The sequence below is a fragment of the Eupeodes corollae genome, chromosome 1, assembly GCF_945859685.1.
Source record: "Eupeodes corollae chromosome 1, idEupCoro1.1, whole genome shotgun sequence".
NCBI lineage: Eukaryota > Metazoa > Arthropoda > Insecta > Diptera > Syrphidae > Eupeodes > Eupeodes corollae.
Window position 1 is genome coordinate 180545380 of NC_079147.1, and position 23014 is coordinate 180568393.

At 34.0% G+C, this 23014-nt stretch overlaps 2 protein-coding genes and 1 non-coding gene across 5 annotated transcripts in view; 1 reads left to right on the forward strand and 2 right to left on the reverse strand.

Moving 5' to 3' along the window:
- Positions 1-3445: 3445 nt before the first annotated feature.
- Positions 3446-5364, reverse strand: LOC129947471 (uncharacterized). Its single transcript, XM_056058040.1, has 4 exons — positions 5224-5364; positions 4957-5167; positions 4034-4891; positions 3446-3810 (listed from the first exon to the last, which is right to left on the reverse strand). Exons 1-4 carry the CDS (start codon positions 5242-5244, stop codon positions 3446-3448), a joined length of 1455 nt encoding a protein of 484 aa, XP_055914015.1. The 5' UTR covers positions 5245-5364.
- Positions 5365-13742: 8378 nt separating this feature from the next.
- On the forward strand, positions 13743-13814 carry Trnae-uuc (transfer RNA glutamic acid (anticodon UUC)). Its single transcript has one exon. It is a non-coding gene; the product is annotated as a tRNA-Glu (tRNA).
- A 6654-nt stretch (positions 13815-20468) lies between these two features.
- LOC129941647 (GTPase-activating protein CdGAPr) overlaps positions 20469-23014 on the reverse strand; it is a 173575-nt gene continuing 171029 nt past the window's right edge. For all 3 annotated transcript variants that reach the window (XM_056050337.1, XM_056050338.1, XM_056050339.1), the window contains one exon: positions 20469-22583. In XM_056050337.1, coding sequence (XP_055906312.1) covers positions 22505-22583 — 79 coding nt within the window. In that variant the 3' untranslated portion in view covers positions 20469-22504. The remainder of the gene's footprint in view (positions 22584-23014) is intronic.

A 23014-nucleotide genomic window follows, 5' to 3' on the forward strand; every position in this document is an offset into this window, starting at 1 on the left:
ACATTTTCTTAGACCGATCTATACTGCTCGAAGAGGTTACAAGTGTCATACACCGATGTGGATTGAACAAAGCCTCTGGTGAAGATCGCATATCGTATGAGTTCTTCAAGAACGCTTCAACAGATTTTTTAGTAAAACTAACATCGACATTCAATTTTATTTGGTCCACGGGAGAAGTCCCTGACAGTTTTAAGAAAAGTATAATACTACCGATTTAAAAAAAAGGAGATCCAAGAAATCCCAGTAACTACAGAGGTATATCGTTTTTAAACACTGTCATGAAAATCTTCACAGGCATCTTACTTCAACGTTTAACAGACTGGATAAACGAAAATGACCGGTTAAGCGAATTTCAAGCCGGCTTCCGCAAGGGGTACTCAACAGTAGATAATATCTTCTCTCTAATAAGTATTGCTCGTATGTATGTGGAAAAAGGAAAAAAAATGTATGCGTTCTTCGTAGACTTCAAGGCAGCTTTCGATTGCATAGACAGAAGATCTCTATTTCTCAAACTAAGCAACCTTGGAGTTTCAACAAAAATGTTAAGAATCTTTCAAAAGCTCTACGAAGAAAATAAGTCGGCTGTTTGGGATGGAAATAGTCTTTCAAATTGGTTCGAACCAACAACTGGTGTAAAGCAGGGATGTCTCTTGAGTCAACTCCTCTTCTCAATTTATTTAGACGATCTAGTTACGGTTCTTCCGGGTGGAGTTCCTTTTGATGGAATGTCCTTAAAAATATTGCTCTACGATGATGACATTGTAGTTCTCTCTGAATCTCCCAACATGCTCCAGATCATGATAAATAAACTGTATTGTTACTGCAAACTGTGGAACCTAAAAATAAATACAGCTAAATCAAAAGTAATGGTGTTTCGAAACGGGGCGGGTCGTCTTGCAAGGAATGAAAGTTGGACTTGGGGAAATGAAAAACTGGAAACTGTTAAGGAATATAAATACCTCGGTGTTTGGATTACTCAAACGCTATCATTCAAAAAGCATTTACAAGAAAAACTTAAAGAAACCAAACGCGCGATAAACTGTAATTGGAAATCAGTATTCTGCAATCGAAATATAGCTTCAAGTGCAAAATACAGAATTTTTGAGGCAGTAGTCAGATCAATTATGTGTTATGCGGCACAAGTTTGGGGTATTCTCGAGTTTGAAGAAGTAGAAAAACTCTTACGTTTTTTCTTAAAAAGAATATTCAGACTTCCAGAAAATTCACCAACGTACATGTTGCACCTCGAAACTGGTCTACCTCCACTGTATTTGTACACTCTTGATTTACACTTTTCATATATAATAAAGACCTTGAAACACCCTAACCATCGCCTCACAAATAAAATCGCTTTGCATCTCATCTCTTGGTGCTCTTTTGTGGCGAATGGGGATAGCACGTTAGTTACGATAGCGATAGTTTTTGCAATATTTTGGAAGTGCAATCCATCAACCTGAAGCTCTGATTATGGCAAATCGTATTTTTTTCACTTTCACCGAATTGGGAGTTTCGAAAAAAAAGTCTAGAGCTTTGTCGTTCCTATCGGCCCTTCAACTTTCATCCTATGTTTGGTGGATTTTATGTGTCGAGTTGTGTCATGTTTTCCTCCAGAAACTATGGAAAATTCGCTGCCACAAATATTGCATCTAACAAAAGAATCTCCGTTGGTCAACTTGAAGAAAGAGTATTCTTTTTGCAAAATGAGGGACGGTTGGTCACTATACTCAAAATCTTTCTTAACTATTGTATGTTAGCTTTTAAATAGAACATATTTAGAAAACTGTTGGAATCTTGGAATGCTTTCATATGGAGAGAGTCGTCCAAATTAAATAGTTAGTTAGACCATGCCTTGCTGGACAAATCGAGTGTTCTAAAAAAATGTAATTACTTAAATTGTCACTTTAGCATTTGAATATTAAAAAATATTTTTTCAAAAAATGCCCAAAAACTTGCCTTAAGTGTGTGGCACCTAAACATCTCCCCCTTTCCCAATTAAAAGTCTGGGTTCGCATTTGATTTTAACGGTAAAAACTTATTACCAAAGAAACGTATTTAGTTTTAAGTTTCTGATGTATTTGGAAAACGAAATGTTGATACGACAAGTGCTAACTTCTAAGCTACTTTACTTAGAGGTAACATTTTTTGTCACAATATAGAATGCTATGTTTTAAGAAAAGTGGAATTCCAAGTTTATTTACGTTTTTGATTCTTTATAGGTGGCGAAATCTTTTCAATTCCAAATTAAATACCCAAAGCTCTTCCTTCCCTCTACCATCTGCTCACTTTAATGAAACAATAGGCGTTTTTTATTGGGAAATTTATAGATAGCGCAGCAAAATTTAACGTAGTAAACAACAACAAAGGAATGCTGCCAATAAATTGGCTAGTAAAAATAGTGGATATAATAGTGCAGATAATGTGAATGGAATGTTTGGAATAGAACACTGACAAGGAAAACATTTACTACGTGAAGGTTGGCAGCTTTGATTATTCAGGAGTGCGTTCATAGATATTTTATTTATGTAATGCTTTGTTTTCACTCGAGCGAAAATGTGGTGGTTTGAAAAATTAAGCTTCAATTATTTAATCAACGTTAATAAATACCTAATGCGCGGCTTCAACAAATTGCGTGAAGAAAAAGTAGGTTATCAAAACACACACATTACGTAAAAGCATCTGTATTCGGTTCTAAAATGAGGCGCTCACCGCCAAAACGGCCTAACCCACATTCGGAAAAGTGAAGAACAGATCGAACCGAAATTCGAAAATCTATTCTCTTTTTTTATTCAACTCGCACTTCAATCTAATCCAATTCAATCTCCATATAAATTCTTGTTTCAACCGTAACTGAACTTGGCATACAAAAAACAATACTTTTTCAACACATCCCTAAGCGTATTCAAACATTCAAATAAAAAAATTATTCGGTTTGTTTTTGTCTGTTGTTGGTTTGGTTTGGTCTACCGCTGTGCTTTTTCTAATTGGAAAGTAAAAATTGGGAAAAAAGAAACTCTGAGCATCCAAATGGGAAAAAGGTAAACAAAAATTAAATACCAACAAGCGGATTTGATTAAAAATAAATATTTTTAACTGTAGAACCAAGCGCTGGACAAAGGAGGAGACCAAAGTGTTCTTGCATTTTTATGCAGGACGCAAAGAAGAGTTCACTAAGAACAGAAAAAAAAGATTTGCGTATGCGAACATTCTAGAGGACATGATTTCAGCAGGTTTTGTAAGTATTTTGAAATTTCTTGTAAGTAAACAAATAAAAAATATAAAATATATTACAGGACTCGGGTTTTACACCTCGCAACCTTGAAGTAAAGATGCAGACGTTGCTGAGGGCTTACAATGACGCTAAGGACAACTCGTCGAAAACTGGCGCATCTCCGTGCACCGTACCTTTTTGGGAAGAAATGGAGAATTTATTCGGAGATAAGCCCATTCATTCAAAAGCCGAAACTATCAACTTTGGGTCTGAACATTTTACAAATGCACCAGTTTTAATTCCAACCTCACCGGATATGCCCTCAACGACAAGCAGGTTCCCAGAAACACATGCTGAGGCATCTCCTACATTGGAATATTTTGCGGCCGATACAGATTCAAATACAGCTTCTGCTTCAAATGCTGCTGCCTTAGAAACAGAAACCAATAACGTAATTGGTGGATCAGCAGCTTCTGCTGGAGTTGCTGCAGCTTTTGTTGGATTTTCTGCCACAGCATCTTTTCCTGGAGCTGCCCCAGTAGCTTCTGTTGGAGTTGCTGCACTGCCATCAACAAGACCTGCCAAAATTAAAACTAGGAGAACTGCAATGTCGAGATCTGACTATTATAAGGAAAAGTTGAAGCAGAGGCAGCGCGAAATGAAAGCAGCCGAAGAACGCTTTCAGCAGCGTCAACGTGACAAAGCGCAGCTTGAATTGCAAAAAGCAGAGTCAAGGAAAACAAAATTCGAATTGATCGAAAAATTTTTAAACAAATAAAAAATAATAATATGAGAATAATGCTTCACGACGGTTTCGAGATGCACTGTTTTCAAGATTCGAGGTTTGTTCTAAATGTCTTTCCTCGGGTGTTGCTTCTTGGTCCAGTACAATGGTATCAGCGTTGATAATACACAAATTATGTAAAATGCAAGCGCTTACAACAATTCTTTTGACTGAATTAAGATTTCGTTGTTCAGTGAACTTATTAATTCTTCTGAACCGTCCTTTTAGCAAACCAAAAGCATTTTCAATCACCATCCTGGTTGATGAGTGAATGAAATTAAACGCTTTTTGCTGGTCACTTAATTGGCCATAGTCCTTAAATGGAGGCACTATCCAGTGTGAAGAAGCATACGCCGAGTCACCTAATAGATAAGTGTTCGATGGAAATAGCTGAGTATAATTGGTTTGCACTCGATTGTATAATGTTGATCTTTTGAGCACTCTACTATCATGTAACGAACCAGGTTCTCCACAACATATGTCGATGAATTTCTTGTCTGCATCAACAACGGCCTGCAACACAATAGTAAAGTTTTGTTTACGGTCGTAATAGCACTTTTTATTGCTTTTGGGAGCAGAAATTACGATGTGGGTGCAATCTATCGCTCCAATTACACTCGGTATTCTTTTCTTGGCCTCAAATTTTCGGCAGTTTTGCTCAACGGCATCACCTTGAGGCCACTTTATAAACTCTCTACCTTTGGAAACTAGCCAGCTGCTAACACGTCCAACTATAGACCACGCTGTAGATGTTGCAACTCCAAACAGGTTTCCCAACTGCCTGAATGTCAAAGTGTTACTGACGTACCATACATACAAATAAATTTCTTCTCTGGCTTCAATTTTCATTTTACCCCCATGATTAGAAGTTGCGAAGAAATCAGTTTGTGAATAGCTTTCTGAAAAGTGGTTAAAAAGACTGTTATAATAGGAAACAGATAAATGTATGGATGCGATTGCCTACCTATTAATTGGTCTGCAGTTGAGCGATCTAATCTAAAGTGAGATTTAAAATCAGTTTCACTGTATTTTTCAATGGTTTCCATAAAATTGGCAACCTTTTCATGCGTATCCTCATCAGAAGAGGAGTCATTGGAGCTTATTCTGTCCTCCAATTCTGATGCAGATGTACTTTCTTCACTTGAAGATGAATCTAATAAGTACTCTAATACAGCCTGTAATTGAATATATGAATTGGAATAAGAATTTTAAAGTTAATTTTAACTTTTACCTGTCTTATTTCGTTATCCATTTTTAATTTCACAACAAATTTTTTGACTGACAGCTGATTTTGACGTATATGCTGACACGGATACCAACTTTGAAATTTAAACTGCGAGTGTATATAAAAGTGTTTATAATGTTTTATTCGGACTACTATAACTGCGCTAGCTATAGGTTCCCAATAAAAAACGCCTAATAATTGAACATTGCCGCCCACCACTTGATGCTGCTAAATAATATCAACTCTCTAATTTAATAACTCACTCAAATCAAGTCCTTCTCATATCCACATAACATACATATACAACCCGTAAACACATATGACATACCCTTTCATCTATATAGTTAGTAGATTCCAAATTATCGATAAAATATAATTTTAATGCATTTATATAGACGAACGGCATAATCAGAGAGAGAAGCGATGTTATCAGTGATGCGGTACTCTCTCCTAACATGGAACATGCAGTATCATTTATGAAGCCAGGATACTGCCATGCTTCAACCTCCAGCCTCAATGGTGCACATTCCAAAAGCGCGTAATTGATCGAGTTAAATGCTGTCATTGACTTAATTAAAGGACACGATTCCACCCAAAACGAACATTAAACAAATAATGGAAAACTAAATGAAATAGTTTCAAGGTTCAGAACTGGGTTATGGTGTGGTACCTGGTGTAATCTTCCTCCGTTTCGATCTGAACACAAGCATCAGGCGAGGCTAGCAGAGAGCACCCTCACCCTTCGCCTCGTACACCAAACAATATTCAGTAATTTTCTACAATTAAATCTGATTCTAACAGAATGAAATTCCCAGTCCTTTGCAAGTCCACATTGATTCCATCCTCATACTATAGGTATATAGGCAAAGTAAGGGTAGGTATAGGAATAGGATGTGGAAGGATTGTAACCTAATATGAGGCACACGTCGAACAGCAGCCGATGGTTTAATTTCATTTTCGTCCAGCAACCACCGTGCATCAATCGCATAAAAGACATTAAGTGGGAAGTTTACCTTTGGAATGATTACGAACATAAAGCGCACAAGTGGAGGCGGATTTAGTCGCACTTTGAGAAGTCGCAGCGGCATACGTTTTTTATATTCTTTCTCAACAAAATATACAACAAGCAAATCCGCGTCAGTCAAACCTCTTAATCCAAATTGAACTAATGATTCGCTCTTGTGCACCAACAACTGAAGAAGGCAATAATCAAACGACAATGTTGTTTTGTTGCAGAACGGTACTGGTTCTGGAGCGGGTTTAAGAGAAGATTAATAATCCTGGAAAAAGAACTAAATGCGGTTTTTTAACGATGCTTCACAATCAGCAATGGGAGTATCTAATTTCCATAATATGCGATGCATTGCACAGTTTCAATATGTTTCCTGCTTATAAGTTGTAATCCGCAACAAATTGAAACCACATCAAACCAACAACATCCTGCAAATATGAATATGAATACTGAACAGGAATACGCTACGCATGGATGATACCCAAATACCTGAGAATTACTTTTATTATCCTTGGAAACTGATGAATGAAACCAACCAAAGGAGAGGATGCAGGAGAGGTGATGTATGTCATTACACAGATTCACCTTAAAAACACTTCACCTCCACGTCCAAGGCATCGTGGAAAATCGTTTTGGTTGAACTTTATTCGCCCCCTTTAACGATAAGTTGCTGCTTATTATACGTATTATACTAACTTCCTCTTTGTAAAGCCAACCTATTGTTATTTTTCTGATGGAAGACATCAGACACTCTATTCTTGAATGTGAACCTGTGTCCTGTGGTAGAAAAAATTAGTGTCAGGAGTTGAGGTATTCTAGGAATTCTTAAAAAAAAGCGGTGTATCGAATTTTCAAAGCAAACAAAATAAAATGAAAAACACTTCAAACTTCGAGTGGAATATAAATACGAGTACATACTTGGAATCAGAGAGTGAATTCTGGATTCAGGGGTTATTACTGAGAGTTTTTAAATAATCGTTTCCGATATAGCCATAATTGGATATAATATTGTGTATAGTCCTCTATATGTCAGTTGTGTGTATGACATGAAACTTTTGCACCTGAAGTTTACAAGACGAATATCACAGGCCTTTTTTAAGAAAGCGAGAGGAAACGGAGTAAAAGCGTGCATTGTGCCGTGAAGCGTTTCTATGTTTGAGGACAAGTAGAACGGTTAGTTAAACAAGAATTTGTTATAAACAAATTGAATTTGACTTTCAATACCAATTCGGGACCGATTTAAAAGATTAGGACATGTTTGCACATGTTTTTGAAATTTTAAGAAATATTATTTAATTGGTTTTTGGAGAAAATACCTTAACGTAAACTTAAGCTCAGAGATAACAATCCACTAGGTTTGATCGGAATCTTAAAAAATGGAAGGAATAATGCTTCTATAAAATATACCCAGCCATGTTCTTAATTCCAGATCCAGGGGAGGTGTCGTAGGGGTCATAACTTGGCGTGCGAAACTGGAGTCAGCCCCCTAGGGACCGAGCTGGCTGGAGACGCATATTGGTTAAGGTCAAGGTCCGCCCCGGACTGTAACGCCACCTTAAGTAAATAAGTACGTCAAGGTCTTAAAAGGTCACGGTCTTGAAAGGTCAATGGTTAAGAGGTCTTAAAAGGTCACGGTCTTGAAAGGTCAATGGTCAAGAGGTATTGAAAGGTCAAGGTCTTGAAAGGTCACGGTCTTGAAAGGTCAAGGGTCAAGAGGTCTTGAAAGGTCAGGGTCTTGAAAGGTCGCGGTCTTGAAAGGTCAAGGGTCAAGAAGTCTTCAAAGGTCAAGGTCTTAAAAGGTCTCGGTCTTGAAAGGTCGAGGGTCAAGGTCTTGAAAGGTCAATGGTCAAGAGGTCCTTAAAGGTCAAGGTCTTGAAGGTCAAGGTCTTGATAGGTCAAGAGTCAAGAGGTCTTGAAAGGTCAAGGTCTTGAAAGGTCACGGTCAAGAGGTATTTAAAGGTCAAGGTCTTGAAAGGTCAAGGTCTACAAAGGTCAAGGTCTTGAAAGGTCAAGGTCTTGAAAGGTCAAGTTCTTGAAATTTCACGGTTTTGAAAGGTCAAGGGTCAAGAGGTCTTGAAATTTCAAGGTCTTTAAAATTCAAAGTCTTGAAAGTTCAAGGGTCTTGAAAGGTCAAAGTCTTGAAAGGTCAAGGGTCAAGAGGTCTTGAAAGGTCACGGTCTTGAAAGGTCAAGGGTCAAGAAGTCTTAAAAGGTCACGGTCTTGAAAGGTCAAGGCTCTTGAAAGGTCAATGGCCAAGAGGTCTTGAAAGGTCAATGGCCAAGAGGTCTTGAAAGGTCAAGGTCTACAAAGGTCAAGGTCTTGAAAGGTCAAGGTCTTGAAATTTCAAGGTTTTGAAAGGTCAAGGGTCAAGAGGTCTTGAAATTTCAAGGTCTTTAAAATTCAAAGTCTTGAAAGTTCAAGGGTCTTGAAAGGTCAAAGTCTTGAAAGGTCAAGGGTCAAGAGGTCTTGAAAGGTCACGGTCTTGAAAGGTCAAGGGGCAAGAAGTCTTAAAAGGTCACGGTCATGAAAGGTCAAGGGTCTTGAAAGGTCAATGGCCAAGAGGTCTACAAAGGTCAAGGTCTTAAAAGGTCAAGGTCTTGAAAGGTCAAGGTCTTGAAATTTCACGGTTTTGAAAGGTCAAGGGTCAAGAGGTCCTGGAAGGTCATGGTCTTGAAAGGTCAAGGGTCTTGAAATTTCAAGGGTCTTGAAAAGTCAAGGTCTTGAAAGGTCAAGGGTCTTGAAAGGTTAAGGTCGTGAAAGGTCAGGGTCTTGAAAGGTCACGGTCTTGAAAGATCAAAGGTCAAGAAGTTTTGAATGGTCACTGTCCTGAAAGGTCAGGGGTCTTGATAGGTCAAGAGGTCTCGAAATATCAAGAGCTCTTGAAAGGTCACGGTCTTGAAAGGTCAATTGTAAAGAGGTGTTGAAAGGTCAAGGTCTTGAAAGGTCACGGTCTTGAAAGGTCAAGGGTCAAGAGGCCTTGAAAGGTTAAGGTCTTGATAGGTCAAGGTCTTGAAAGGCCACGGTCTTGAAAGGTCAAGGGTCAAGAGCTCTTCAAAGGTCAAATTCTTGAAAGGTCAAGGTATTGAAGGGTTAAGGGTCTTGAAAGGTCGCGGTAAAGAAGTCTTGAAAGGTCACGGGTCTTGAAAGGTCAAGGTTTTGCAAGGTCAAGGGTTAAGAGGTCTTAAAAGGTCAAATTCTTGAAAGGTCAAGGTCTTGAAAGGTTAAGGGTCTTGAAAGGTCACGGTCTAGAAAGGTCAAGGGTCAAAAAGTCTTGAAAGGTCAGGGGTCTTGAAAGGTCAAGGTTTTGAAAGGTCAAGGGTCAAGAGGTCTTGAAAGGTCAAGATGTCTTTAAAGGTCAAATTCTTGAAAGGTCAGGGTCTTGAAAGGTCACGGTCTTGAAAGGTCAAGGGTCAAGAAGTCTTCAAAGGTCAAGGTCTTGAAAGGTCTCGGTCTTGAAAGGTCGAGAGTCAAGAGGTGTTGAAAGGTCACGGAATTTAAAGGTCAAGAGTCTTGAAAGGTCAAGGGTCAAGAGGTCTTGATAGGTCAAGGTCTTGAAAGGTCACGGTGTTGAAAGGTCAAGATATCTTGAAAATTCAAGGGTTAAGAGGTCTTGAAAGGTCAAGGGCCTTGAAAAGATCAAGAGGTCTTGACATATGAAGGTCTTGAAAGGTGAAGGTCTTGAAAGGTCACGGTCTTGAAAAGTCAGGGGTCTTGAAAAGGTCAAAAGGTCTTGAAAGATGAAGGTCTTGAAAGGTCAAGTTCTTGAAAGGTCAAGGGTCAAGAAGTCTTCAAAGGTCAAGGGTTAAAAGGTCTTGAAAGTTCAAGGTCTTGAAAGGTCAAGGTCTTAAAAGGTCACGGTCTTGAAAGGTCAAGGACTTGAAAGGTCACGGTCTTGAAAGGTCAAGGGTCAAGAGGTCTTGAAAGGTCATGGTCTTGAAAGGTCAAGGGTCAAAAGGTCTTGAAAGATCATGGTCTTGAAAGGTCAAGGGTCAAGAAGTCTTGAAAGGTCACGGTCTTTAAAAGGTCACGGTCTTGAAAATTCAAGGGTAAGAGGTCTTGAAAGGTCTAGGGTCAAGGGGTCTTGAAAGGTCAAGGGTCAAGGGGTCTTGAAAGGTCAAGGTATTGAAAGGTCAAGGGTCTTGAAAGTTCAAAGTCTTGAAAGGTCACGGTCTTGAAAGGTCAAGGGTCAATAAGTCTTGAAAGATCACGGTCTTGAAAATTCACGGTCTTGAAAGGTCAGGGGACTTGAAACTTCAAGAGGTCTTGAAAGGTCAAGGGTCAAAAGTTCTTGGAAGAACAAGGGTCAAGAGGCCTTGAAAGGTTAAGGTCTTGATAGGTCAAGGTCTTGAAAGGCCACGGTTTTGAAAGGTCAAGGGTCAAGAGCTCTTCAAAGGTCACGGTCTTGAAAGGTCATGAGTCACGAAGTCTTGAAAGGTCAGGGGTCTTGAAAAGTCAAGGTTTTGAAAGGTCAAGGTCTTGAAAGGTCACGGTCTTGAAAGGTCACGGTCTTGAAAGGTCAAGGGTCAAGAAGTCTTGAAAGGTCACGGTCTTGAAAGGTCAAGGTCTGGAAAGGTCAAGAGGTCTTGGAAGGTCACGGTCTTGAAAGGTCAAGGGTCAAGAGGTTTTGAAAGGTCAAGGGTCAAGAGGTCTTGAAAGGTCAAGGTCTTGAAAGGTCACTGTATTGAAAGGTCAAGGGTCAAGAGGTCTTGAAATTGCAAGGGTCAAGAGGTCTTGAAAGGTCAAGGTCTTGAAAGGTCAAGGTTCTTGAAAGGTCTTCTTAGTATTTTTTTCAGTTTTTAAATCGGTATTTGCTGTATTTTTGGGTTTGTCTCTAGCAGATGTATTTTTGCCTCTATAGCTTGCCGGGTGATTAGGTACCCTGCCAGTTCACACATTTTGCTTTCTAATTTTTTTTTCATAGGACAATTTTTAGTTGCATGTTTTACTTCGCACTTTACACAAGCAAACTCTCGTTGCAGTATTTTTGGGTATGAATAAAAGTTTGGCAACGTTTGCACTGCGGAACAACTTTAGATTTTCGGAGTAGTTCAATTTTAACAGTTTTGCCCAAGATTGATCTTACTTTATGAATCTTCTCGAGACTTTGTTTGTTGTCAAAAGTATAAGCATGAATAAAGGTAGTAACCTCATACTTGTCATCGATTCTCCAGAGGAGTTTTTAATTGTATCATTCTTAAATAGATTGACTGCATCAAGGGCTTGCAAGCCTTTTTGTAAAAGATCTTCTACTACTTCTTAGGGAGAGGACGAAGAAAGCGGACCTCTGGCTACTTAAATAGATTGACTGCATCAAGGGCTTGCAAGCCTTTTTGTAAAAGATCTTCTACTACTTCCTCGGGAGAGGACGAGGAAAGCGGACCTCTGGCTACTACTTTTATTCACCTTGTAGCTTTGTTCTCATATGAGTGCCATTGTATTTGGTGTTTGCTCAGTTCTTCAGTGACAGATCTACATATATACTCGTCAGCTTTTTCGACTGTGAAGTTGTCCAGTTGTCTTTGTTGTACGATTTGTATTTGCAAGCTTTTTTAGTGCATTTTTCTATTATTTTCTTAAGATCTCCAAAAATTGCAAATCCTGAAATCATAATTGGTGGTGGTGTAATTTGTTTGCTGCCTTTAGCGTGAGATATTGATTTAGCAACAGCTACCACATTATTCGCTTCTTCCTGTAATCAACTCTTTGTTATTTTCGGTTTTAGAGCTTTTCTGATTTCTTGAACAAGTCTCGGGACTAACTTTACGATTCTTTGCATTATGCTTATTTTTCTTTTCCTCAGTTTCAAACAAGAGCTCTTATTCATCAGTTTGATATTCAGGTTCAATATATTTTAGACTTAACTGAACCGTGGACTCTGAATTTTTCTTGTCAAGCAGGGAAACTTTCTCTTCGAGTTTTTTCACTTGAAGCTGAAGACTTTGAACTAGAACTTCAAGTTGTTTTATTGCAACTATTTCAATTTGCCATTCTTCAAAACAGTTCTTTGATTTGTATTGGTCTTTCTCTTTGACTTTGTTGGAACTCTGTTGATCTGTGATGTCGATCTCTTCATTGATCTTGGTTCCTTTTTCGCTGATGTTTTTAACATCTATAGTATTGTTTGAGGTTGTCGATGATGTAACTCCTGAAGTAAATTTGTTTGGGGGAGTTCTTTGCATCTTTGAACTCCGTCTCTCTCTCCGAGAATCCATAGGACCGACCTCGAAAGAGAGTTGATTTACCTGTTTCACTGGAGTGCCACCTGGGATATTTAATCTAGTCGTTTTGTTCATTGCCATAATTTCTTTAACTTAGTGTTCGTACCATAAATAGGTCAGTTACTTCTATCCAAAGTTTATATTCAGCCGCCCCACAGGGTACAGACACTGACCAGTATGCCGCACAATATGTGTCAGACGCTCTTGGATTTAATTGTGAGCTTGTGCATTCAGAGCGATATTTCTTTTCTTTTGCTCCTAGTTCCTGAAACAATTTTTAAATTCAAAATTCTCCTCGTTCTTGATTCCCTTCCAAGCGTTTTGATACACGCAGCGCCATAAACGGCGTGGAGATGAAATAAAAATTTTCGTTCCATAGGAGTACTATAGAAAATATATATATACAATGGTTAAATTTAGACTGCATTTCAAATAAACTCGAGTTTCATATGTGACTATGAATATGCCCCATATTGTTTTATGTCTTACATTAAGGTACATATGTACATACATTTGTTTTAATGCCGAAACGTTTAAAAATATTGAATTTAGGAGATATCACGTAACTTTCATTATTAATTTGATTCTTGTTCTTGAAAAATAGGGACAAAAACGTGACAAAGGCAAACAGGGTTGCTGTTTTTGTTTTAAAATATTCGTGTGTCACAATTCAAGAAGTGAAAAAAGTTAAATTAAAAGATTTTTTTTTAAATGACAAGTAAAGCTAACATAAATGAACCGAACAATTTTTCGGTGTTTTGATATTTAAATGTGTTATAAGTGGCAGTCATTTTCTGTTTTCAATTTTTTTATTTTTAGCCATAAGAAACATGGTGAAAGAGAGCATCTCTGTGTTAATAATAATACTTAGTTTCATACAAAGAGTTAAAAACCTTCATATACCTCAGTGTTAAAAAATAAAAATACATACTACACCTTTTGTTTAAGTGAAGTAAAAATATTTGTCTTTAAAAAAAATACAGACATTTATAGTTCTGATTTAGCGTTTTTGTGTTTTGTGCACAATTTCTACCAACGACCGTAGCATACCTACATAGTTTCAGAATTTAAGTCGGAAATTAATTTTGTACCATTTCTGTGTTTTGTTTTACAATAAATAATATTTGATTGCTGCACATATTCTAATATTTCGGGGGGGGGGGGGGGGTTAACCCCCAAAAGCCCTAGCTGCGTTCGCTGCTTTGAGAAAGTATAAAATAAATTGGTTACATGCCAGAATTACTGCCATTATTTACAGTGAATTATATAAACAGTATGATATCAAATAAAATATATCCCATATGGTCTAGTGGCTAGGATATCTGGCTTTCACCCAGAAGGCCCGGGTTCGATTCCCGGTATGGGAAAATTTTTGTATTTTTGTCCATAGAAGCATGACTTTAGAATCAATACTGTACTTTTCAGCCTCTGAATGAAATCATTTTTCTGTTATAATTCAAAACATTTTTGGTTCGTGTCATTGATAAAATTAATTGTTTAGAATTAACACTGTAGTTCTCAACCTGTTCCAGTGTCGATTTGAATTTAAATCCAATAAGAATGACTAAACGGTTGAAATAAAACCAACTAGACAATTTTATCACAAAGGCCATTTTTTGCGAATAGATGATACTCTTCTTTCAATTCAAAAAGAAACATTCGTGAATCTTTTAAACGTTCAAGGGTTGGCCACCGATTCCAAACTCGAACTTCAATCTGAACCAGTTTTAAATTTGTAGTTTGTTCGCCTTTAAAAGGGTCGAAAAATTGACGATTTTAGAGATAATACAACAATTTTCTATACGGAAGCAGATAAAATAAGCTGTAAACTTCGGTGGTAAGGTCACTTAGCTAGTATGAGAAGGGCGCAGTTTCTAAAACATTCAATGGGAGGCTACATCGTTGTACAGACCAAGATAGGGCAAAGGAGATAGCATAAAATAGGCCACCCAAAACTATAAGTGACACGTTGATAGAGTCTTGTCTTGATGATAGCAAATTATTTTGTGGGTTTTATTATTTATTTAGTTTTTAAGTAAAATGCTGCTTTTTGAAATTAGTATAAATTTGTCGATGATAGAAAAGTACGCATACGCCTCAGTGGCCTTGCATTTTTTTTACATATTTTATGATATCAAGGAATGAGTTTGACAAACTTGTTTCTCTTCACTCGGATATGTCTATAGGGTCACTTTTTATACCAGGATGAAAATTTAAAGCTGATCTCATCAGAATGTGTAATTCCAACTTTTTTCTTAAAACTTACCTAACACGATATTATGGGAAACGTTATTTATGTTAGCCAATAATTTGCTTCTGTTAAAGATGGAACTAAGAGACAATAAATATCCTTAGTTTGAATTAAGGTGAGTATAGCAAAATGTCGCTTATGTTATAGATACTTCCATTTATCTATCATTTAGTACTAATTTGAAGAGAAGTGAAAAAGTGCACGAATAAAAAAGGGGTCATAAAAATAAATACATACATACATCAAAAACATTTTGAACCAAGATGGCCGTCAAGCTAAGCACTTGACAAAAGTTTGTTTGGCCGGGGTCTTTGCGTATTAGATGTAGGGTGTTTATTTTACCTTCTTCAATCGAAATTCATTTAATATTAGTTGAACTTAAGGAACAAATGTGGAAGGATAAGTAATATGTTTTTTAAATTGTTTTAATCTAATTGTGAAATAATATTAATTTTGATTGAAAAAAAAATTTAAATGGTTGTGAATATTTTAGTATTGGCCAATTAAATGAAAGTTTATTGATTTATTGTCAAGACTTTTAACAAAAATTAAAAGTATAAGAAAATATATTAAAATTTTACAATTGTTTATAAAAACCATGTGCAAACATCTGTGAAAAATATACGTTGAATATAGTGTTGGGGGCACGCTAAGAATGATTGTTCCCCAAATTAAGTGCACAATTAGGCCAGAACCCAAAAGAAGGCGTTTCCCCTGCAAAAAACTACACCCACGAACAAAGAATCCTGTTTTAAAATGTTTCTTACGATTTATTCAAGCTTCTATAAGGATATTTTATGCACCAAAATCAGCGACAATTGTTTAAAAATATTATGAGATTGAAGTTTTGACAATCATTTAGAAAATATTAAAATTTCATCTTCCCTGTAACTCATTAAAATCACATAAACATTTTCATACATTTTCTTTAATGTTATGTCTCAATTCCGAAAATCGGCAAAGTATTTTATGAGCTATTGTGTTTTGCAAATTGTTATTTTCTAAAGTTACTTTATCTGTTTTCTTTTTCCACACTCATAGTCCTTTGAATTATATGACCTTTTACTATCTATATATTTTATGTAATAGACACATTTGTAAATATTTTTTATTTTTTAGATAGCTCTTATAAGCATACATATTTTCCAAATAAAAGACCAATAAACCTCTACAATAAAAATTGCCTTGACATATGGCCACGCCGGCCGCCAAAAAGTTATTCCACGTTCTTAAATAATATCCTTAAAATAAGGCCAATCCTTTTTTTAATTAATAAGCGCAAACCTTAGGGGATTTTTGAAATCCATATCATGCCAGGACACAGTATTCTTATTAGGGAAGGGAGAGAGGGTTTAAACGAAGGTGTAGGTGTACATTGGTTACATTCTTAAACATTGCACTGACAGAAAGATAGAGAGTGGTAGGGCATTCGACATTCACCAAGTACGGCTAAAGACGAATCTCTGTACTTCAAAATACGAGCGAAGTTGGGTTCTATGGTGGATTGGTGGGCATTCCTAGAAACGGGGGTATTACGGTTAAACTGTTAAAGGGGAAGAATGCAACTGAATATTTCACAAGAGTATAAAACGTTATAATGGTAAAAAAGGGCGAGTCAGAAACATTTCGTCGATGTTCGAGAGTCGTATATGGATTTATGATGTTATTATGACCAATCTTTTTAAAAGTTCTTCGTTGAATACTGTCGAAGCTGCTAAAGTAAGTAATTGAAGCACAAGCCCAGAGATAGAAATTATACTTAAGCTTTAAAAGTACATTATATATGCACGTTTTATAGAATGTAGATAGATCAAAAGGGCAGACAAATTTCTTCAATCGTCGCAGAAAACCCAAGCATGTTGCGGAATTTTTGGTGAAATCGTGTATTTGATCGGGCCACAAGAGGTAATTGGTGATGCACCTTCCTAGAATTTGAGGTGTTCATTTTTGTTGATAAAAGTACCACTCAAAGATAGTGTTAAATCAGGTATATCTTGATTTAACGATACAAGACAGCATTAAGTTGAAGCGTTAAATTGAACTCGATTTCTTATTTCCATTATTGCACAACACAATGCTGTGCAGGCCAGAATTTAATGAGCTTAGGATATACTCGTACTTTCGTTTCAGTTCCACATCCAAAAAAGAGAGAAAGAGAAAATAAAAGAATGTCGGAAACAATACAGAGCCTTTGGGTACACCAATATTTATTTTGTGGACCTATCCAATATATGGCCTGTAAAGTAATTTTAAATCCAGCGTAGGAGGAATTGATCTAAAATGAAGGCATGTATTTTTGATAAGAGAGTCTATAGACGAAATGTGTTTTTAAACATTAAGCGTAATAATCTTACTTTCTCCAAATTGATGTAAGGACTTCTTCAACTCTTCAAGGATATGAACTATGAGATGACCAGTGGACCTTTTACCGTACTGCCGGAAATTAAGAAGTTTTCGATCTTCGAGATATTCCTTGAACTGATAATTAATCAGCGTTTGCGTAGCCTTGGAAAGAAGGACAATCCTGCATTCGGTGGATTATTAGAAGCGGAGAAAGATTTGGCTTTTTTGAGTACGGGGTGGACATCTACTCCTGTCGTTTTGCTTTTAACCCTATTTCGGATTAAAGTTCTCATTCTCAAAGGAATCAAACTTGTGATCATATCAACACTGGAGTCAACTTCTTTATCGAGGAATCATAGTTACCACCTAAATAACCTGAAACTATTGTTGAGGTTGTCTCAAATGGATTTCTCTTATTGCCAAACAGCTCTCTTAGGAGCGTCCTCTTAGGGAGGAGTGTACTTATCAGGGTCAAAAGTAAAAAACAAGTCCAAAGTGTTTTGTGCTGAACCATTAACGTCCGGTAGTCCACGTTGTTAATGGACCTTCTAAGTGAGGAGGTTGAACTCAGCAAATCCTTAATTCTTAAATGCATATTTCAATACAGCCTAAGTTAGACGAAAACATCTTAAATTTTTTTAAATGAAATAATAACAAATGCTCTTTTTATTAAACTTTATATTGATTTATTTTTGTTTTTATTATTATCTGTTTCATTTTTGTTCAACTTATTGCATAATATCCAAAAATGTATGTTAACATGTAAAAATTATTAAATGCATTTTTGTTGTCCTTTTTTTTAATTTCATGACTCATGTTAAAATGTAATGTAAATATTTCCATTCTATTGCCATAATTTTGCTACATAATAAATATTTAATTTAATTACTATATCCTCATAATTATAATACTAATTCAAGCTGATTGTATAAATATTTAAAACTTTTATGTTTAAGTTAAAAAGAAACTCTTAAAAATAAAAATAAATTTATCGTCTAACTATAAATAAAGTATAAAGTATTTTAGTTAAAAAATATTTCAAAACAAAATCATTATTTTTCTCTGAAATAAAAATAAAATGTAAAAAACATCACAACAAATTTGTTTTTTTTTTGTATAATTATAATTGTTGTTTTTAAAAATTAAGCAAGCAATGTTTTTTTTATATATTTATTGCGTAAAATAGCTTTAAATAATTTTTGTTTCATTTTGTTTATAAATGTTTGTTTTAATTTTTTTTTTCCAATATAACTCATTGAATATATTTTTATATGTATATGCTCGTATTTATTATTATTTATTGAAACTTCTTTTTAATTTTAATTCAAAAATACGTATTTTTTTTAAAGCAACGGCTATTTAAAGTTTTTGTTTTTGCAATTTTAGCTAACTTGACAACTTTTAAAACTTTTCTTGAACTTATTTTATATTTACTTTGGTTTTTTTTTATGTTTATAAAAAAATGGTTTGTTTTATTCAACAATACAGTTTAATTTTTTTTTTTTGAATTTAGTAATTTGTTTTTTTTTTTTTTATTTATTTGTTTACGAGTATCAAATGTATATAAATTAGTCCGCGCATGATTTCGATCTTATGGATTGTCCTAGAATATGTAGTACATTCCATAGGAAGCATTTATAGGTATAATGTAATGTATATTTTTTTTTGTAAATGAAATTTTATAAAAATTGTTGGTTTATGTGAAACATTTATGTTTTATATTTGGCCAATTTTTTGATTTTTAGTTTTCAAGCTGTGAGAAGTAACAACGTAGTTTTTTAAATACTCACCTGATGTCATTGTGGTCGTTTATTTTTCTTTTTTTTTATAAATGTTTGTTTTGTATTAACTTTATATTCCATCTGTTTTGAAGATAGGGTCGCGAGTTAAGTTTAAGGCTTAAACAAAATTATCCATGGAATTGGAATTGGAAAATGTGAATAATTTAAAACATTAAAGGCGTTTTATTCTTACTTCAGTTAACATTTCCAAATTTGTTCTTATTGATTTTGCTTTTTTTAAGTGTTATTTGAAGTAATAAGTTTTTGGTAGAGTTGATGGAAATTGAAAATTTTACAGTTTGTCCTGCAAATTCAGTGCAGATTAAAATACTTTAATGCACTTACTTATACTAGAAAATTATAATTAAGCACAGAATATAGGGCGTGATAAAGAATTGCACATTTGCGTAGTACGGTTCAAAAATGATTCTCTGTACTTTACAGTACGAACGAAGCTGGAATCAAGAGTAAACTAATGGGCGTTCGTAGAAGCTCGAGTATTACGGTTGAACTGTTGAATGGGAGGTATGTAACTTGCTATATCACGAAAACATAATCCGGTAAAAATGGTTAAGACACGAAAGTTAACGACGATGTTTGAGTGACGTAATTGTCTTAATGATCTAATTGACTCCAATCATTTAAAACGCTCTTTGTTAAACAATTGTCCAAGAGACTTAAGCTTTGGACGTATATGTTTTATAGATTGAAGCCAGATTAGAAGGAGAGACAAATTTCTTGCATCGCCTAAGAAAACTCAAAAAGATAGTGGCAAGTGGGTTGGGAATATCTTGCTTGAACGATACAAGGCAACATTGGATTTGGGAAGCATTTTAGAGCTTTGGGTAGTTCTTCTGGTATCAAATAAAATTGTCTAGTATTTCGAGCTTACTACTATATTGGTTTCAAAATATTATGGTAAGCCTTTTGATACATTTTACCTTCAACAAAATGTTATTTACCAAAACCAAGACATGCAATATATCCCCTGTATTCTTTTGAGAGAATGCATTTTCTTCCCGCTATTCATACATTCTTCTATCTTAATCTTTAAGGGTAAATTTGGTTTCGACCGTGAACAAAATCTTATTAATTAATATTGTTATGTCTAAGAGTTAACTAACAAATGTAGTTCTACCTTTTTATAAGAAGACATATCGTTTGTTTTATGTTCATTTAACATTTTTTCATCATTTCAAAGAATGATGGTTTTTCTTTTCCTGGTTTCATTGCTGACTTTTTTACTCGTGGTCGCCTTCAAAAATAACATTACGACGATAGAAAGCGATTTCACTTGATTTGCCTAATAAGTAGCTTCTCGTTGTATTTCTCCAGCTTATTTCCTTGTCCTTTTCTGCTCACATGATGAATCTTATTTCAAATCGTGAAATTATGCCATGTACTGTGACGTACTAATTTACCGTCCAATTTTCAAATGTCCATAGACGCTTGTTTTCCATTTCCGTTCTATTTAAATAAATGCAAAAGTCAAGTTAGGCTCTTCTACGTCTGTACATTTTCTTGGAAGAATTGGTTCGGAAAAATTTACATTTTCTCTGTCCGATTAGTCGTGGGAACTACTTTTTATTTTTCTGGAAACGTAATTTCAAAATTACACAGTTTTTCAAGGGAACAAGTTTTTTCTAAAAAGTTCTAATAAAAGAAAATAGTAATTTTGTACGAAAAAATAGAACAATTTCACAATGCATTTATCTAGAAAACCGTCAACATCAAATTTTGGTTTTATTCCCAAAATGCATCGATTGTTAGGCCATAGCCCAAATAAAAGTTGTATCTATTAATTGCCTTTAAAATCAATACAGAAATTAAATCAGGTCTTTATGGTCAATTTATGTAGTTTTCTGTTTCTGTTTTTCTTTTAAAAAATAAATCGTTAATTCGTTTATCACATTTCTTATTAGAATCAACAGAACTCATCTTCTTCCAATTGATTCTTGACAGTTTTATTATAATTGGGACCTTTTAGCCATGGATGAAAAGTTTTTCAAATATGTGAAAAGCGATAGTTATGCTGGCAATTATTTAATTGAAAGGTGGCTTACCGTTTCCTGACGATGTGGAAGAAATAAATCTAATTTAAACAAAAATTAAAACACCGAATTTTCATTATACATTGTGTCATAAAAATCATATATTACATTTTAAAAAATAATAATAATAATATCAAATTAACAAAACGAGTTTTTTCATATAATTATAATAATAATAAAAATTCAAGATATTTAAGACAAACAAAAAAGAAAATAAGAATAAAACAAATTATTGCAATAATAATAAAAGTAATAATATAACTTGCTTAGTTTATTATTATGTATTTTGTATAAAAAAAGAAAAAAATGTTTTTTTCCCTTGTCTAGGGACTCTAAACAACATACACACTAAATTCTGTTTGTTTTTCTTTTTAAACTAATCGTAAAAATATTATTAATTATTATCTTAAACTTAAGTGATAAAATAATGAAAATAATTTAACAAACAAATATAATTTTCCCTAGTTGCATTATTTTTTTTGTATTTTTACATTAAAAATAATATAATCAAACTTTTCATTTCCAAAACACATAAATTCAATCATATCATACAAGTTCAAAGTTTTATATAAATAAAATAATATTTTTGTCTTCCACAAGCATCCCACAAGCAACACGTATTCTTCCTCCAGGTTTTCATATCTCACGTTTTGTTAGTAATTCAACTTCAAGTTACCGATTAATTAAATTTAATTTTAATGAAAATTTCCAAGCGATTATAAAAAATCCATACAAATTTAAAGATAAAAATGGATGTGGAATATTTGTTTATGTTTATGTTTTTTAATTTTATTTTAGTTTTCCTGGCGCGGTTTTTAAATAAATGCGCATGAGTTGAGTACTTAGAGTGAATTTGAATTTTTAATTTAAAGCTTTTCATTGTTATGTTTCCGAAATAATCTTTTCAATAGATCGCTATTTTACGTAATTATTAAAAAATAATAAATGTTATAAAATTGTATTTTTAAAATACAATTCAAATGCCATATATTCATGTATGTATGTATGTTTAGGTAGTAGATTATAGTATGTATGTATGTATATAGAAAGAGAGAAAGACTTTTTTTAAATTAGTGGTTTTTTGTTTAATAATTTTTGAAATATTATTTGTTTTTTTTTTTTTGTCAATATCATTCCATTGAGTATTTTTTTATTGTTATTGTTTTTTAACCTAAATTTAATTTTATTAATGAATGCAATTTTTGTTTTTGTATTTGTTGTTGTTATTTTTAAATGTTAAATGTTAATATCCTTTATATAAATGTGTACAACTCTTTGGATTATGTTAAGTTTTATTTTTCATTATATTAATAATAAATTTTATTATATAAGTTTTTTATATAAAGAAATAGGTTATATATATGTTTATGTAGATTTGTTACACCTTTCAATATTCTGTGTTTTATTTTTTTTTGTAAAAATTTTAAAATTTATTGTTTCTTTTATTTGTTTTTAATTTTGTTTTATTGAATAGTCTCATTATTGGATGTTTTATTGTGTTAAGCATAAGAACCAAACACAAATAAGTTAAAACTTTTATCATTTATTATTTTGTTACATTATTATTTATTTAATTATGTTTTTATATATATATATATTTTGTTGCATTAATATTTAAAATTTTGTTTTATTTATTGTTGATTTTGTGAACGAGATTCAAACATAGCTGTTACGTCACGTATTGAAAATTTTGGTGATATCTTGTCTCTCCTGTAAAATAAAAATAAAAACTAATCAGAATTTTAAAAAAATGTATGTACAAATTATGAAGACGTAGGGTATGTGTTTCCCTTTTAATTCCCCAAAAATCACAATTTTAAATAAGAACATTTTGAGATAAGAGAATGATATAGATTGAAAGTTTTTAGAAATAAATTAATAGACCAAAGATAAGGAACAATTTTGAAAAGCTAGATAAAATGATCGTATATTGTATCAAATGAAAAATGGCATGAAGCATATTCTTAAAGATGAGAAGAGTTCCTCTTGACTTTACCCGAAAAAGCACCAAATCTATAGAAAAGCTCGAGAAATATGTACATTGTAGGAACAATATCTAAATTATATACGACTCCGTACATAAAAATGTTTTAAAAACCGCCAAATTTAAGAATTAAAATTGCAAATTTGTAATATAAAAG

Bases quoted from the DNA above. Each gene is read 5' to 3' on its own strand.
- LOC129947471 (XM_056058040.1), bottom strand. From the start codon at position 5,244: ATGGATAACGAAATAAGACAG. The intron at 4,892-4,956 runs GTAGGCAATCGC...ACCACTTTTCAG, and splicing joins AACTGCAGACCAATTAATAG to AAAGCTATTCACAAACTGAT. The intron at 3,811-4,033 runs GTGCATCTCGAA...TCGACATTGCAG, and splicing joins AACCTCGAATCTTGAAAACA to TTCTCCTAGTTTTAATTTTG.